The sequence below is a fragment of the Notamacropus eugenii genome, chromosome 5 (assembly GCF_028372415.1).
Source record: "Notamacropus eugenii isolate mMacEug1 chromosome 5, mMacEug1.pri_v2, whole genome shotgun sequence".
NCBI classification, from domain to species: Eukaryota; Metazoa; Chordata; class Mammalia; order Diprotodontia; family Macropodidae; genus Notamacropus; species Notamacropus eugenii.
The window spans coordinates 130022372-130039650 of record NC_092876.1 but is presented as its reverse complement, the minus strand read 5'-3'; the positions used below and the strand labels follow the sequence as shown (position 1 = coordinate 130039650).

General features: G+C 41.6%; 1 protein-coding gene across 1 annotated transcript; it reads right to left on the bottom strand.

Annotated features, from left to right (window-relative positions):
• Window positions 1–945: 945 nt before the first annotated feature.
• LOC140508895 (olfactory receptor 2AT4-like) lies at window positions 946–1924 on the bottom strand. The gene has a single exon (XM_072616800.1). The coding sequence runs from the start codon at window positions 1882–1884 to the stop codon at window positions 946–948; it is 939 nt and encodes a 312-aa protein (XP_072472901.1). The 5' UTR covers window positions 1885–1924.
• Between the last annotated feature and the right edge of the window lie 15355 nt (window positions 1925–17279).

Below are 17279 nucleotides of genomic sequence, written 5' to 3'. Positions count from 1 at the left end.
GCATAGTCTTCCTGCATTGGTCATGTCCAAAAATGGATGTCTCATTCTGCATTTGAATGTATTGCTTCACTGTCAAGGGATGGGCAGCATTCTTTGTCATCATTCCAAAGACCCGGGATTTGAATTCAGATTTTCTTATGCTAAGGCCATCATACTTTTCCTTATGCCACCTTGTTTGATCTTAAAATGACAGGATTGGACTAGACTAGGGATTCTTAAACTTTTCTGTGTCATAGTTTGGCTTGGAGAAGCCAATGCACCTCTTCTCAGAATCATGTTTATTGACAATATCCAAACTTAAAGGAAGTGCTGAATTTCAGTCATAGATTCAAAATAAAGATGTCATTTTTTTCCCCATCCCAATTCATGAAATCTACCTCATTTTAAGACCCTCTCTGCACAAGATGATCTCTAAGATCCTTGTTTATGAACTGGCTTGGCTGATACTTGGGGGCAGTATAAAGAAGAATTTTGTGATAATTGGAGTTATCCAACACTGAAATGAGTTGTCTCAATAGAAAATGAGCTTCCCAACAATGTAGGCATTCAGGCAGAGACTGGAAGATATCTTGAAGAGGTATAGGCCTCGTGGTTCTATCTTATCCTGGTGGTTCCTAATTTGGGAAAGGGTTGCATAGTAGATGATTTCTGAGGTTCCTTTTAGCACAAAGAATCTAAGGTAATCAAAAAGACTTATGATTCTGGTCTGCTTGTGGGTCACAATACAATAATACAATATAATACAATGAAGTTTACTTTGTTGACCTTACATCTCTAGAATTGCAAAGGCAGGAGGTAGATATGTTGCAACTTGGGGAGAGAACTAACACTCAGTGGGACAATTGAATGACTCTCCTTGTCAGCCAGGTATGATTGATGTCCTAAGTGAATAAACAGCTGGTGGTGTGGGTGGGGAGAAGTAGGTGCAGCTGGTAGGAAACTTTTTCAGGGAATCATGAATTTGCTGATAGCTGCTTTGACATCCTTGTTCCTCAGGGTATAGATGAGTGGATTCGCCACAGGTGTGAGGATGGCATATACCACATTCCCCATGATGTGGAAGTCCACAGGAAGGTTAGCCCTGTAGGCCACATAGGCCACAACAATAGATGTATAGTAGGTGCCAACAACAAGGAGATGGGATGTGCAGGTGGAGAAAGCCTTTGACCGGCCCTCCTTTGAGCTGATCTTCAGGATGGAGACAAGGATGTGAGCATAGGATAGGACCACCAGGAACAGGGGTGTGAAGGAGACAGCCATGGCACAGCAGAAACCTAGGAATGTCTGGAAGGTAGGGTCTGAGCAGGAGGCCTGTACCACTGCCAAGTGGTCACAGAAGCAGTGGAAGACCTGGGCCAGGGTGCTAAAGGCCATCTGAGATGACTGGACCACAGCTGGGATGGGTAGCAGGAGAGCAGCTAGCCAGGCACTAGCTACCAGCTTGATATTGACCTGTGGGGTCATGCGGACTGTATAGTGCAATGGATGGCAGATAGCTTCATAGCGATCATACGCCATGACCACCAGGATAAAGGCCTCAGAGCAGGAGAAACAATGGAAAAAGTACATTTGCAGGAAGCAGGCTGGGAAGGAGAGGATTCGGTCACCTAGCAAGAAGAGGGAGAGCATCCTGGGGATGGTGGTTGTGGTAAAGAGGATGTCTAGTGCTGAGAGATTGGTCAGGAAGAAATACATGGGCTTGTGAAGGTTGGAGTCAATCACCACAGCCACCAGGATCAGAATGTTGCCGGTGATGACAAGGAGGTAGAGGATGAGGAAGATAAAGAAGATGGGGAGAGTGAATGATTCTGGAAGGGAGGGGATGCCCATCAGATAAAAGTAGGTGGGGGAGTCATCTGAGCTGTTACAGACTCTTGCATCCATGATAGGTTGAAACTTGATGTCATGGAGATGGGAAACAGGAACATCTGGAAATGGAAACAACTGGAAAAATGTTACTTCTTATGGAAACAAGCTCTAGGTGTAACTTTCTAGTATATTCTCATCTCATTGCCCTGGGAGAGATAAAAGTGATCACAGCCCACACACCCATTTTCCAGAAAGCAGATTTTTTTTCTAGATGCTTTTGTCATGGCCATGAAATAAAATAAAGGATACTTGAATTTTTCTAAGTTCATAATCTAAATCCTCTGCCTAGACCTTGCTCACTCCAGCCCTAGCTAACTTGACCCCACCAAAACTGTGAAACTACAGTACAATAGAATTGCTTCTATTCTATTCTAATGGTGGGACTATTAATTTTTTTTAAAAAATATATTTATTGTTAGTTCTCCTGGCTAAGATCCAGAGACAATTGCACTTTTATATTTTTATCCCTGCCTTTTTCAAAAAGATTGCTTCTATAACTATTTTCCTTCTCTTCTCCAGGAAGGACTATATCTAGCTTCTTACGTTTCTAATATTCATCAGGGATATTCATGACAGCAATACAATGATTAAGGAATTCATCTTATTCATAAACAATAGGTTAGATAAAAAGGGAGTGGAGTAGAGCTTTATGTCAAGAAGATATCTACTCTTATGGTAATCCAGGAACTTAAATGAGAAAGCTACATGGTGCAGTGCATAGAGCACCCAACCTAGAGTCAGGAAGACTCATCTTCCTGAGTTCAAATCCAGCGTTGGACACTTACTAGCTGTGTGACCCTGGGAAAGTCACTTAACTCTGTTTGACTCAGTTTCTCATCTGTAAAGTAAGCTGGAGAAAGAAATAGCAAACTACTCCAATATTTTTGCCAAGCAAAACCCACATAGGGTCATAAAGAGTAGGACACAACTGAAAAACAACTGAACAACATAAATGAGAGAGCCATGGTGGAGAACATTTGCATTAGAATCAAAGAAAAGAGCTACAGAAAGAATAACATAGTGAAAGCATTCTATAGATCCCCTGGACAGATGGAAGAAAATGACAATAAAATTCTACAACAGATTACAAAGTTACCCCTGTCCAGATATAGTAGTGATTAGGAACTTCAGTCATCCAATATGTTCTAGAAGTCTCTTAATTTTTCTTAATCATTATTTTATTTCTCAGAGTAGAAGAAACAACAAAGGAAATTGATATTTGATTGTTTTTTGAAGAACAAAGAACTTGTTAAAGAAGAGGAAATTATTGAGACTCCAGAAAGAAACAATCATGTCTTCTTAGAGCTCTTGATAGATTAAGGAGAGAAAAGCTGGACAAAGTCGATTTTAGTAGACTTTAGGAAAATGGATTTTGAAGAGTTCAAAGAAAGGAAGAGTGGAATTATCAATAGCCTGAGAATTCATAAAGGAAATGAGTCTAAGAGAAATGAACAGCTCTAAAGGAAAAAATTTGGTTGGCACAGTCAAAATGTTTCCAGTGGAGGCGCCTCTATGGTGACTATGACAGCTCATCAACGGATCTGGATTGTAAATCTTTGTACAAAAGGTGGAACTGGGGACAGAAGTGAAAAAGCTGTTTGACATTGGTTGCTATGGATTCCCTCAAAGGGTAGTGAATTTCTTGTCACTGAAGGCAGTAAGAGACTAAATGTCCTATTATCAAAGTTGTTATAGAAGTACATGGGAAGGATGTTGGGCCCTAACACCCTCTGGACACCCTTCTTACTCTAAGCTACTGAGATTTCTTGATTTACCAAAATGTATCTTAGAAGCATCTGCCATTTTTCTTTTGGACACCTGAAACTTTGGGAGAATTTTTTTCTCTCATTGTTAATAGGCATATAGATTCTCAAATTGGAGGGATCCTTAAAGATCTTGTAATCCAATAAGAGCCATTCTGTTTTACAGAATGGGAAACTGAGGTGCAAACAAGGAAAATGACCTGCACCAGGCCTCACAGAAAGTTAGTAGCAGAGGAGAAACTAGGATGTTAATAATCAGCAGTGAAAGTTATTGATTCCCTTTCTCCAGTTTTCTCTTTCCCTGACCAACTAAACTCAGTAGAAAGACAGTGTGTTGTACTAGGGAAAACACTGACTCTGGAATGAGAAAGTCCAAATAGAGCCCAGAACCAGAAGGTCCTGGCATGAATCCTACATATACTTTCCACTTATCCTCTTTGGGCCTTGGTTTCCCCTACTTTAAAATAAAGGGAGAGGACTAGGTAGTCCACAGACTTTCAGTTATAAATTCTCTGATTCTGCATGCCCCTCTCTCCCCCTCCAACCTCCCCTTACCTCCAATGGTTGTAGGTTGTATGGATCCAAGCTGATTTTCTCCCTGGCCCCAGTCAGAGAATCAGAGAATGATAGGAAGGAGATGAAGCTGAGAACACAGAAAGCATAGGATTATAGCACTGGAAGGCAGCATGGGGAACATTTCGTTTCATTGAGTTATTTCATCTTCTGGAGAAGGAAGTAGATGGAGAGAACCAGCAAGGAGACTGGGTTGGAAGTCTGACTCCAACATTTACCAGTTCCGACCTGAGGGAATTCGTTTAGCTTCTTTAAGGTTCAATTTCCTAACTGTTAAATAGGAATAGAAATATAATATCGTGGAATTGTTGAGGGGAAAATGAATTGTAAACAGTGTTATAGACATGTGAGATGTCAGTATTCCCCAGTACAGACAAGGGGCTGAATTCCTGCTCCCTCCTACTGCCCCATCCAATATTCTTGGCTCTTGGACCCTTTGATACCTCAGTTCCTACCTTCTTAGCACTCCCTTCCTTATACAACCCCATCGTTGGCTTCCTGATCCCCATCATTCTGATGACTTGGCTTCCTGCCCTTCAGTCTTCTGGTATCCTCTGGTCATTCCACCTCTGGGATTCCTAAAGCACCAGCTCTCTGGTCTTGAATGCCCTCCCTCTGTCCCCAATCAGGACTCAGAGCCAAGAAGTCAGAGTAAGACTATCTTCTTTCTCACCTCTCTGCTTTGGTCTCCCAACACAGCTCCAGGAGATTCTGAGGTGTGGGGAATCTAGAACTCTCTGTATCATAGCTTCTGCTCATGCACCTTTCTGGGGGGAACCTGCTCTGATGTCTCCCCTCCCCATTGGGCTGAACATGTACCACCAGCACTGGGCTGGGGAGTTCTATGGGGAGGAATCTTATTCAGGAAGAGCCATTGCCTCTTTAAACCCAGAACTTAGCTCTTCAAAATTCCCCCCACCATCCTTGGCTGTCTCAAGAGGGACCAATAAATATTTCTAGGCTGTTGGGACTCAGTCCTCCCTTTCACCCTGGGGATGCAGCCTGTCAGACAAACAATAATAAGCATCTATTGCCAGAGGAGAAAAGAGGAGCCCCTGGGGTTAGCTGATCTGAGAGGCATGGGACAGTGCCATCCTGGCCCACTTACCGCAACAGGAACAACAGTAATCATTGACTTGTTCCATCATTTTTCAGCTGTGTCCAACTCTTCATGACCCCATCGGGGTTTTCCTGGTGAAGACACTGGAGTGGTTTGACATTTCCTTCTCCAGCTCATTTTAAAGATGAGGAAACTGAGGTGAACAGGGTGAAATGACTTGTCCAGGGTCATACAGCTAGTAAGTATCTCTAAATCTAGGCCTGGTACTCTATCCACTGTACCATCTAGCTGTCCCAATTAACTTGTAGTCAGACTTTTATAGTTTATAGGGTAGCTTTCACATCCATACTGTTTCACAGGGCCTCACATCAATCCTGTGAGGAAGGTAGAACTGGGAGTATTGTCCCCATTACATTGCAACTGAGGCACAGAATGGTGAGGTGGGTTGATTTCCATAGTCACAAGGCCAGCCTATAGCCAGGTGGATTATGCCTGCATCATGATCCAAGAATGTACCTGGGTATGGTGGAAAGACCACTGACCTAGGCATCAAGAGGACTAAGTTCTAGTCTTGTCTGGAACTTCCATGTGGCCTTGAGTGAGGCCCTTCTCCCCTCTGAGAGGGAGCAAAGAAGATCAGACTTATCTAGATATTTTGTCCACTTCTGTGACCACATCAAAGAAGGGCTGGCTAGGAAGCCCAAGGGACTGAGTTCACAATCCAACTTTATTACTTTTATTACTAAAATTACTAAGGGATCCCTGGAAAGTCACTGACCCCCTCTCTGGACCTCAGTTTCCACATATGTAAATGAGGGAGTTGAACTATGGGTGATCCTAAGGTCCTTTTTTGTTCTAAATCCTAGGATATTCACATCAAGAAGCTCATGCTTTCCTGAAGCAGCAGATCCATTGTGTGCTACCTCTGATTTTTCAGTTTTTCTATGTTGTACTCACATTTAAAAGCACATGCATATATACACCAATGTAGATAGGCATACATTACACATTGACAACAATTCCTATTTCTCTATTGTTACAAAGCACTGGCCTTACCAGAGCTAGAACAAATGTTGGGGGCAGAGAGGGCTTTGCCCAAAGGCACTGACAACTCAGGGCAGGGTTGGGCAACCTGGGAAGAATGATTCTTCACAGTCTGAGCTACCACCCCCTCCCCAATCTTGTCACTAAAATGGCCCTCTTCTGGCACTCACTTTACCCCTAACCTCTGCAGAGGTGAGGGCTAGCTTCTCCTTTGTCAGCACAATAGCATCTGCCATTGCATTATTCTTTATGCCACTCCCCACCCCTGTCCCCTATCAATAATAATCTTCACAAATTTTTTTTCATGAGGAACAGAGCCACAGTGAGAAATTATTAGCCCCTGGGACAAATTCAGTTTAGTGGAATACACTAAAGTTTCTGAATTGAAGTTTAGAGTATGGGTAGAAGTTTAACAGGTCAAAGGAGGATATTCCAGGTCTGAAGAAATACCCACAGCAAAGGCTCAGAGAAAAGAGGGGAACATGGAGTCACCTAGTCTGTCTGAAGCCTGTCTCTAAGGAAAGAACAGGAAAAAAGGCTTAGAAGAATGAGTGATTATAAATTGTAGAGGGCTTTGAATGTAAGAACCAGAAGTCTGAACTTTATTTCATAGGCTCTAGAGAGTACCTGAAGATGTTGACCAGAGAAGAGACATGATCAGACAATGTGCATAGGAGAAAGTTAGGTCTGGCAGCCTGAGAGAGACATTAGAGTGAGAAATGCAGAAAGGCAAGAAGACCTGCAAGGACACTGTCACAAGAGTCACGTTGGTGAAACTGGGGGCCTGAGCTAAGGTGGGAGCTGTGGAAATAGAGAAGAGGAGGTGGAGATGAGAGATTTTGTGAAGGTGCCATCCACAGGATCCAGTAACTTATTGGATGTGAAAGGTGAGGGTGACAGATGAGTCCAAGATGGATACAAGTTTACAAATGGAGGACACTAGCATTAGACTGGATGACCAGTGCTATCACAGAAACTGTAAAGTAAGAGGGAAAAGCAGGTCCGATTCAATTCAATAAGCACCTGTTAGATATCCACTATATGCTAGACTCAGAAAGACATATGGGACCCTTCCTGAAGGGGCTCACCTCCTATTGAGGGAGGGCATGATGTAACACACAAAATGAGAAGTGAATATAATATAGTTTGAGGAGGTTTGAAAGAGGGATAACAATATGAGGGGGATCAGGAAAGGCTTCTTGGAGGAGGTGGCAGCTGTGCTGATTCTGGAAATAAACTAGAGATTCTAAGAGGCAGCGATGGAGAGGGAGAGGAAGCATCCAAGGCTAGGGAAGGTTTAGGGGGAGAGACAATAAGCTCAGGTTTAGCCATGCTGAGTTTGAGGTGCTGGTGGAACTAGTAGGTTCTTTAGGTAGATTGATATAGAAGTTTGGATCTTGAGAGACAGGTTAGGAATAGGGATATATGTATACACACACACACACATATACATATATACATACATATGAGATATTTATCTGTGAGACAGATATCTGTCTGTGGGATATATCTTTATCTGTGAAATGTTTCTATATTTATCTAGAGAGACAGAGCTATCTAGATCTGTGTGTGTGTGTGTGTGTGTGTGTGTGTGTATGCGTGTGTGTGTGTGCCATAAACCCGTTTGGTTGTCTGATGAAGCCTATGGACCAGTTCTCATGAAATGAAAAAGTTCAGCCACACTGCTCACTCTCCATTACTGGATAACCCTCTGACTTGATCTGTATTATAAAGAAAATCCAATAAAATCAAAATACCTTTTTAAAAAACCTAAGTTCATAGATCCCCTGAAGTCTACCCACAAATTGTTTGGAGGAATCTATAAAACCCACTTTAACAACACCTAGTATAGAGAAAGAAGGGAAGCTGGCCAAGGACAGGGATTTGAGAACAGATGTAAATATGCATATGTAGACATACATACATGTGTACGTACATGTACTTCAGATCACCACTCAGTAGCTGATTTGGCACACCCAGAGTGCTCTCTCTCTCTCTCTCTCTCTCTGTCTCTCTCTCTGTCTCTCTCTCTTTCTCTCTCTTTCTCTCTCTCTGTCTGTCTCTCTCTGTCTCTCTCTGTCTGTCTCTCTCTGTCTGTCTCTCTTTCTCTCTCTTCTCTCTCTCTCTCTCTCTCTCTCTCTCTCTCTCTCTCTCTCTCTCTCTCTCTCTCTCTCTCTGTCTCTCTCTCTCTCTGTCTGTCTGTCTCTCTGTCTCTGCCTGTCTCTCTGCCTATTTCTCTCTGTCCCTCTGCCTCTGTCTGTCTGTCTGTCTCTCTCTTTCTCCCTCCCTCTCTCGTCCTTTTTCCTAATACAATGAGATATACCACTTTTCCTGAAAGTGCCATTTTCTAAGGAAAGTTTTAAAGCAAAAAAAAAATGCCACATCCAAGCTCTGAAGTTTCCATCAAAGTGGCTGTCGCGTCTCCTCCCTGCCGCGATGCCTTACGTCTGCACTGGAGAGACTGTCAGTTACATTCTGTCTCTATCTCCTCGTCTTCACCTTTCCCCCGGGTGGTGCGGGGCTCCGACAGACTCACAGGGCTGAAAATGGAAAGTAGGAAGGAAGGAAGAGAGCCAAGTTAAAAATACCTCTGGTTGAATCTGATCGTCCTTCCAGCCTCTTAAGGGATGGGCGAGTGGTATGGAGCTGGTACGCAGATATTTGTAAACAGATTTCATAATCAGGAGAGAAAGGAAACATTGAAGCTGGACCAATGAACTCTAAGTGTCCTGTCTTAGATGAATGGGCATCTTCACCCATTCTTTCATTATGGCCTGTATTATCTTCACTAGCAGCAGCATCCTCACATTTATTGCCATCATTGATAAACACCACCATTGCGATCTTTTTAAGTCTTAAATTTCCTCCCACGGGCAATACTGGATGGGGGTAGGAGAGTGGGGTGCTATGGTCTAAATGATAGTACAGTCTGGAACCGATTCAATAACCCAAAGATTGTCACTAACTAGTCTCTAAAAGGTCAAAGTTAACTTGGTGAGGTATCTTTCTTTGGCTATATTCCATTCAGCATTTCTGTTAATGGTTTGGATGAAGGTGCAGTTGAAGTACTTATCAAATCGGTGGATGACATGAAACTAAAAGGAGAGTTAGCATTGAGTGACAGAACTAGCACCTGAAAAGAACTTGAGAGGCTAGAACAATAACGTGACTCTACCAAGGTGAAGTTTAATAGGGAAAAATATAAAGTTCTCCCTTTAGTTCAAAAACTCAATTGTACAAATACAGAATAGATAGGCATTCTGTATTTACATAAATATGTCTAACAACAACTTTTATGAAAAAGACCTGGGGGTTTTAACCAATCTTCAAGTTCAATATCGGAGTTAATTTTATGACAAGAAAGATAGAAGAGGTAGTAGGACCTCTAGTTGTATCAAACAAAGTGGAATATCCTCAAAGAAGAAAGTCATGGAACGGATGTTTCTCCCTGAATCAGGCCATGTCTAAACAATTGTGTTCAATTCTACATCTATAATTTAGGAAGAAAATTGACAAACTGAGGAAAAAGATGGCAACCAGAATGGTGAAAAGGACAGAGATCACTCCATGTAACAATCACGTAGAGCAGAGGTGTCAAACATGCAGGCCACAACACTCTTAAGAGTGGTCTAAACTAGATTAAAATATAATTGGAAAATATTTAACAGCATAAATAAAAATATGATAAGACACAAATGATGTTAATACGTGGCTAAGTTAATATGCATCCGCAGGGATCTTTATGTACAGTTGAATGGCCCTCATTACTACCGGAGTCTGACACTACTGATTTAGAGGACCCAGGAATTTTTAATTTAGAAAATAGGCTTATAGGCAGTACAATCCCTCTTCAAGTAGTTGGGGGGCTGCCAAGTAGGTAAGGGATCAGATATATTACTCCCCTCTACATAGGGTAGGATAAGAAGAAATGGGCACAAGTTTCAGGAAGGCAGATAGCAGTTTAATACAAGGACAAATTTCCCTGCAATTAGATCTGTCCAATAATGGAATCTTCAGACTACATTGAAAAGTGGAGAATTCTACATCACTAACCTTCAAGCAGTGGTAGGTGATGGAATAGAGGGACTTAATAATTCTATGATTGATTTATAAAATGGGGCTAACCATGTACTATCTTTGTAGCTACAACTCCTTATCTCCTTACAAGCTATTATCATCATGCACCATCACCTTCACCCTTATCACTCTCACTTCTTTCAGAGCCACTATCACCTTCATCTTAACCCTGGAGCAGAGGAAAGGGCTCTTGACTTGCAGACAGGAGACCTAGTTTTACAACCTAGATTTGCCACCCTATTCACTGCAGCCTGGAAAAAGTCACTTCAGCCTCTGTTTCCTCCTCTGTAAAAATGGGCAAATAATTTGTGTGTTGCCTATTTCACAGCAGAAAAGAGCCTTAGAGATCATCTAGTCCGGTGCAAACCTCCCTTTCATTTGGATGAGGAAGCTGAGGCCCAGAGTGGTTCAGTGACTTACCCATAGACAAAGGGTAGCAAGTGGCAGATCTAGGGCATTTAGGAGGACCAAACGAAATAAAGAATGTGAAAGAACTTCAAATTCTTTAAAGTGCTAATTACACGTGAGGGGTATTACAATTATTGAGTAAGACTGTGCCAACACCCAAATAGAAATGACTAAAAATTGTACCAGTGCAGGAGCATCACCTGAATGGGGGAATAGAAAAGCAGTTAGGTGAATGCCATGAATGTCCAAGTAGGTCTTAGAGATCGTCTAAAACGTCCTTGTTTTGTAATGAAGAAAACTCAGGCCCAGAGAAAGCAACCCATCTAAAATGATATGGCTGGTAAGCATAAGAATTGGTATTTGCTTCCAGCTCTTTTGATTACAGGTCAAGCACTTTGATTGCCCAAGATCATAAGCTAAGCAAGTGAGGAATCCAGCAGGAATCAGTGTCTTCTGGTGTCTACTCCAGTGTACTTTTCCATCACTATGTGAACTATTCCCCTGCCACTGCTCTGAGACCTTTTTTGTAAAATGTATTAGATTTCTAGCTTTTATATTTGGAAATAAAGCTTTCATTTAAAATGATCATCAATGTGTAATTCAAGATGAATGATTCATTTCTGCATATCAGTCTAAAAGAAAAAAATATCCTTTAGAGCATGATGTAAAGAAACAGAAACATCTAGATACAACTTAGTAGACTTGTTGACTCTCCCTCTCTCCCTTCTCTGCCTCTTCTTATCAAGAGCTCAGTTTACAAACTTACTTTGACTTGGTGACTAGACTTAGAAGCTTTCCCAGGTCTTTTTTCTCTTTTTAAGACTTCAGAGGAGCAGCGGGCTACTTCTACTTGTTCTCCTTGACCTCTCCTTCCCCAGATTACTTCAACTCTTTCTAGCTTTGACATTTTCTAACTTTAAAAATCCCTGTCTGTCATTACTCCCCTTATCGGAGCTTGGCTGTCACTTTCACCCTCAGCTCTGAGAAGATGCTGGCCCAAACTTCCATACTATGTGTTTCTCTGTTCATTTTTTATGAAAAATAGTGGGAAAGAGCCCTGGTTTAGGAATAAGTTCTAGCTTCTAATTCTGGCTCTGACACTCATTCACTGAGTAACCTTGGCTGAGTCACCTGGAATCCAACATTTACTAGGTACATGACTGTGAGGAAGTTATTTTACTATGCTGAACCTCACTCTCATCTTCTGTGAAATAGAAATAATAGTACATTATCTACCTCACAGATTTGGTGTCTGTAAAGTGCTCTGTAAAGTACTATTGAAATGGAGTTTTTAGTAAGAAAAATACAGTTTCAGAGCTGGGAAAAATCATCTTGAATCCAACTTGTCATTCTTCATGCAGGTAAACTGAGGGATAAGAAACAGAAATACCTTGCTCCAGGTCATAAAACAAGTTAGTAACCCTAACAGAGGCAGAAGTGGAATCCAGGTCCCCTTGTATTCCTAGGATAGTTCCCTTTTCTCCACACCATGCTGACACTTAAAGATCACCATCATCATCATCACTGGCATAGCTCTAGCTTTTCATAGATATTACCGTATTTGATCCTTACAGCAGTCCTGGGAGGTAGGCCTATCATCATCTCCATTTATAGATGAATAAACTGAGGCAAACAGAAGTTAAGTGACTTGCTCAAGGTCATATAACTGGCAAGTGTTTGAGGTGGCTTTTGAACTCATATCTTCCTAACACCAGGCCCAGAGCTCTGTCCACTGCACCACCTATCTGCAAACACTACAATATCACTCCATATGCCAAGGGAGGCTGCCTTAGTCACCAGCCCAAGCTGGGGACTGTTCTGCAAATTTCTTGAGAATCACAGAATCCAGAGCTGGAAGAGACCCCACAGACCATCTAGGCTTAACCAGACTCAAGCAAGAATCTCTTCTATGTCACCCCAAACAAAAATCCATTCAGACATTGCTAGAAGATCTCTAGGAAGCTCACTATCTCCCAACATAATATATTCCACTTTGAAACAACAATAAATATTCAGATGTTGTTCCTTTCATCAAATCTAAATCAATCTTCCTTTCCACCTAGTTGCCTCTGGTTTTGTCCTCAGGAGCCAAGCAGACCAGTCTACCCTCTCTTCCCCACGCCACCCCTTCAAATACTTGATGACAGCAATCATGTCCCATCTCCTTAAGTTTTCTCGTCACCAGGTTAACATATCTCTCCTTCCTTCCATGAATCCTTAGATGGCATGGTCTCCAGGCCTCTCAACATTCTGGCTATCCTCCTCTGGACACACTCCAGGTAGCCAATATGCTGCTGAAAATATGCCCCACATTTTAGAAATTAGACTGCAGTGTTGCCGATATGGTTTGACCAGGGCAAAAGACAGTGAGACTTTCCTCACTCTGGATGCTAGGTGTTTATTGATGTAGCCCCAAATCAAAGTAACTTTTTGGGGTGTCATCCATTTTCTTGCCCCTGCCTCTCTCACTCACATATTATTTTTATGCATATGTCCTGTCTGTCACAAAACCCTGAGTGACCCAAGGGCAGATACCATGTCTTCTCTAAACTTTTGCTTGTCCCCCAGAAAGTATTCAATAGGTGATTAACTAATGTTTATTAGATTTTACTAGCCCACTGTTCCATCTTGTTCTTGAGGATATTGCAAGAGAATTTGTCAAATGTCTCCCTGAAATCCAGATTCACTTTGTCTGCAGCATTACTCTGATCTACTAGACTAATAATGCCATCAAAAGAGGAGATGAGTCATCTTCCTGTATGAAGGACGCAGCCTGTTTTCCAGTGAGTTAAGACCAGATTAATAATAGCTGGAATAAACTTTATCTGAGTTGCATAAATAAATCCTATAGAAAGGCAGTGCCTTTCAGTTCCTTCTGATAAGCACCATGGAATTCTCGATGACTTCTATCTTCAAAGCCATTTCACGGTTCTGATCTCATTCTATCCTCTCAATCCTGTGTGAAATGGGGGGAGAAGGGTCTGGAGGACTTTGCTGTGCTGACAAAGACCCAGAGAGAGAGGGCTAGTGACTTGCCCAAGGTCACACAGAGGGGCTGCTATTCAGGGACTGACAGGTACAGGATATGATGGGAGGACAATTTCATGTTTCACTGAAGGAAGAATCAATTATAATGGGAAAGATGTAAGCGAAGAAATCAGTCACTGGTGGGTAGGGACAGGACCAGAGGGCATGACCAGCTCATATTGCAGTGGTAGGGTGTTTATGCAGGATAAGAAGCTAGAAGAGCCTGGAATGTGGGACCCAAGGAGCAGGATGTTTGCATAATCTTATTACTCTACGGGATCATAGATTTAGTCTGGAAGGGATGTTAGAGGTCAGTCTAGAAGCCTCTGTACAAAGGAAGAAACTGAGACTCACAGGGGATAAATGATTTGCCCAAAATCACATAAGTAATAAGTGGAAGAGTTAAGATTCGAACCCAGATCCTCTCATTCCAGTGCCTTTTTTAAAAAAAACTATACTAGTTTCATAGGACTCAGAATTGAAAGGGTCTTTTGAGGCCATCTGGTCCAATTCCCTTCTCCCATTTTATAGATAAGTAAAATGTAACTCCCAAAAAGTGAAACACCTCTTAAGGTGCTCTGACCATGCCACTCATCATGTCAGAAACTTCTCTGTTTTCCCCAAAATGAAGTCCAAACTCCTGGTCCTGACATTTAAGAGTTCATAATCAGATTCCCAATGACCCTCTTAGTGTTATCTTAGATTACTCCCCTAGATAGGCAATATTATCCAATGAAATGGGATGATTCTCTGTACCTCTTTTTTATCCTGTCCTCTTCCAATGTCTACGCTATTGCTTGCATACACTGTCCCCTTGCCCTAATGCATGAAACAGATAGCTTCTTTCTTCCCCCAACTCTACCTGTTAGAGTTCTCACCTTCATTCAAAGCCCAGTTGAGATGACTTTTTCATACTACCTTTCTTCTTCTTTTCAATCAAACATGATCTCTTCTTCCTCACATTTCAAATAGTAGTTTGCATGAGTAACTCCTTTTTATTTGCTGTCTAATTTGCATCATAATTATTTGCTTACATGATTATCTCCTTATTGGGTTGTGATCTCTTTTCGAGTATGACCTCTGACTTGACTTTTATGTATGCATCTCATGTTTAGCACAGTTCCTTACATATGATACATGTTTAATAAACAGTTACTGACTTGAATTGAATGGTGCCATCAACCTGGAATCAAAAGACCTAGGATCTAATTCTAGCTTTACCACTAAATCACTGTGTGACATTGGACAAGTTAGTTTCCTTCCTCCTTGAGTGGACCTCAATTTCCACATCTATTAAAGGAATGGGTTGCACTAGTACCTCTGAAGTACCTTCTAGCTCTGATATTCTATGTTCTAAGGTCCCTCTGGACTCTGACATTCTATACTCTAAAGAGGCCCTTTTATCTCTGGCACTCTATGCTCTGAGGCCCCTTCTGACATTTATGATCTATGTTTTAAGACATTCAAAAGATAGAATATTTCCAGAAAATGGTGCTCCCATGAGCTTCCAACCTTATAAAAACTCATTCTATAGGGATAATATGGAACAGTTTATGTTTATGCTCTACATTGAGAGGCAATGGGTATAGTGGATAGAGGACTGAACCTCCACCCAGAAAACCTAGGTTCAAATCTTGACACAGCAATTTCAGAGTGATATGACCATGGGCAAAACAATCAGCCTCTCAAAGACCCAGTTTCCTTATTAGTAAAGTGGAGATAATTAAACTATTTACCTCCTTGGTAGAGCCATTGTGAAGAAAGTATTTTGAAAACCTTCAAGCAGATAGAAATATGTGTTGTTATTATCAAGATTCTTTCTACCACTGACCCTGTATGACTTCATATATTGAATTTTCTTTTGGCAACTTGGCTACAGAAAAAGAAAATCAGACTAAAGGATCTCTAGAAGGAAGAATCTATAGGTGCCATATCACGCCCCATCCATCATTCCGAGCATCTAAAGATAGGAATCCTATCCTCCCTCACTTCACCTCCCCCACTTTCCTCTGCTAAGTACCACAATAACTCTTTCTTTCCATTAGTTCAATTTATCAAGTCAGTCAACAGTCATTTATTAAGTACTCACTGTGCGCCAAGCCCTGTGTTTAGCACCTACTATGTGCCAGGCATTTTGCGGAACACTGGGAATACAAATGAAAACAGCAAGTTAAGGTTGAGTTTAGCCAGAGATATCCAAGGAGTGACTTTATCATTGTACCTTAGAGCTGCCACATCTGATACTAACAGCAATAACTTACATTTATATCCTTCTTTGCAAAAACACTTTCATTGCAACGACTCTGAAAGGTGGTATGGATTATAATTATACGCATAGATAAAGAAACAGAGGCTTAGTGAGACGAGGTACAGTTAGGAAGTGTAACAGGGGGACTGGCATATATTCAAAGCGCCTCTGCCAGTGTCTTCCCACACAGAGGAAATGGGTTAGTGAGCCTAATTCTAAGAGAATTGTGATGACATTTGATGTGAATGCCATGGAATGACTATGGAGTATGTGTAGACGTTCCGTAATTGGTTTCCAGTCTGCTCACCATATACTTAGAAGTCTTTCCAGTGGGCTATGTAGGTAGAACTGGGATTGCCTTCAGAAGGCTCTAGTGATTGACTGTTTTGCACTTTAACTGCTCTCTCTTGGTTTAACTTCTCTGTTGACTATAACTGGTGAGAGACAGTACTGGAAGGAGAGAAGCATTGAGCCTTCCTCCCTCCAAGACTGACATGTGCCCCCATGAAAAAGGGGGTTGATCTTTTCCCCTTGCTTTGTGTGCCTTTTTTTGTTTGTTTTAAGCAAAGGGATTGGAGACTCTGGATTTATAAATTTCGAAAGGTCAGGAGGGTAGCACTCCCAGTGTCCCGGAGTCTAAGAGTTAATGTTTATACCAAGTTTTGGGCCAATTTAGCATCAGCGCCCCAAGGAGCAAAAAATGACCTCTGGGATGATTTTCATGCCCAGTTCAATAATAGCTGAGACAACGAGTCATGTAGAGTCTCATTTGAGCCTCATCTGTACACAGACTTGGTGGTACCAATTCTATGTAGGAACCGAGTTAAGTTTGAGCCCACTTTTCTTAGGAATTAAAGTGGAAATAAGGTAGAGTGTTTCCACACAGTGTATGTGGAGAGGATGTTTATATTTTTATTCTTCTATATCTTCAAAGTAAATATTCCTTTGTAGGAGCTAATTGATGTCAAGCGATTAAATGGAACTTGAGTACTAATGACTGATATTAACAGAAGAGGTAAACACAACTGGTAGGGGCTTGAGTTCCTATAATTGATTGATTGATTGTTATAAAGGATTGATACCCCTAGCTCCTTAGAGACCTCTAGAAGCCTGGAGGGAGATGGAGAAAACCTGGTTCTGGGATAGTGAGGCCAGAACATTTTTGCTACAGAAGTTTAAGAACCAGAGATCAACCCATGGTCCTGGGTTG

Bases quoted from the DNA above. Each gene is read 5' to 3' on its own strand.
- LOC140508895 (XM_072616800.1), bottom strand. From the start codon at position 1,884: ATGGATGCAAGAGTCTGTAACAGCTCAGATGACTCCCCCACCTACTTT.